The 288-nt window shown below is 36.5% G+C and overlaps 1 protein-coding gene across 1 annotated transcript in view; it reads right to left on the reverse strand.

The window, feature by feature from the left end:
- Nucleotides 1–169: 169 nt before the first annotated feature.
- Hacd1 (3-hydroxyacyl-CoA dehydratase 1) overlaps nt 170–288 on the reverse strand; it is a 19,921-nt gene continuing 19,802 nt past the window's right edge. Inside the window, 1 exon segment of the mRNA XM_031371811.1 lies at nt 170–288. This exon segment is cut by the window's right edge and continues 10 nt beyond it. Coding sequence (XP_031227671.1) covers nt 170–288 — 119 coding nt within the window.

Here is a 288-nt window from a genome sequence, read left to right on the forward strand (position 1 = left end):
GAGAGAGAGAGAGAAAGACAGAGAAAGAAAAAGAAAGGAAAAAACCAACTCACTCCCTTGTTATTCCAAACATATAACCATGTCCATGCATTTGGGAGAAACCATTCTCCTTGCCCCTTGCCTTCTCAATTAGTTTAGTTTGATGTTCTAAACACTTGCATGTTATATGTTAAATCAAAGTACTGATAAGCCCATACTTACATGGTATATATGAGGCCATAGTTATGAGGAGAAAATAGTAGTAGTCAAAAGAGACAGTGTACTTGTTAGGAAGCCTTATTGAGAACA

This window comes from Mastomys coucha, unplaced genomic scaffold (genome assembly GCF_008632895.1).
Source record: "Mastomys coucha isolate ucsf_1 unplaced genomic scaffold, UCSF_Mcou_1 pScaffold15, whole genome shotgun sequence".
Lineage (NCBI taxonomy): Eukaryota > Metazoa > Chordata > Mammalia > Rodentia > Muridae > Mastomys > Mastomys coucha.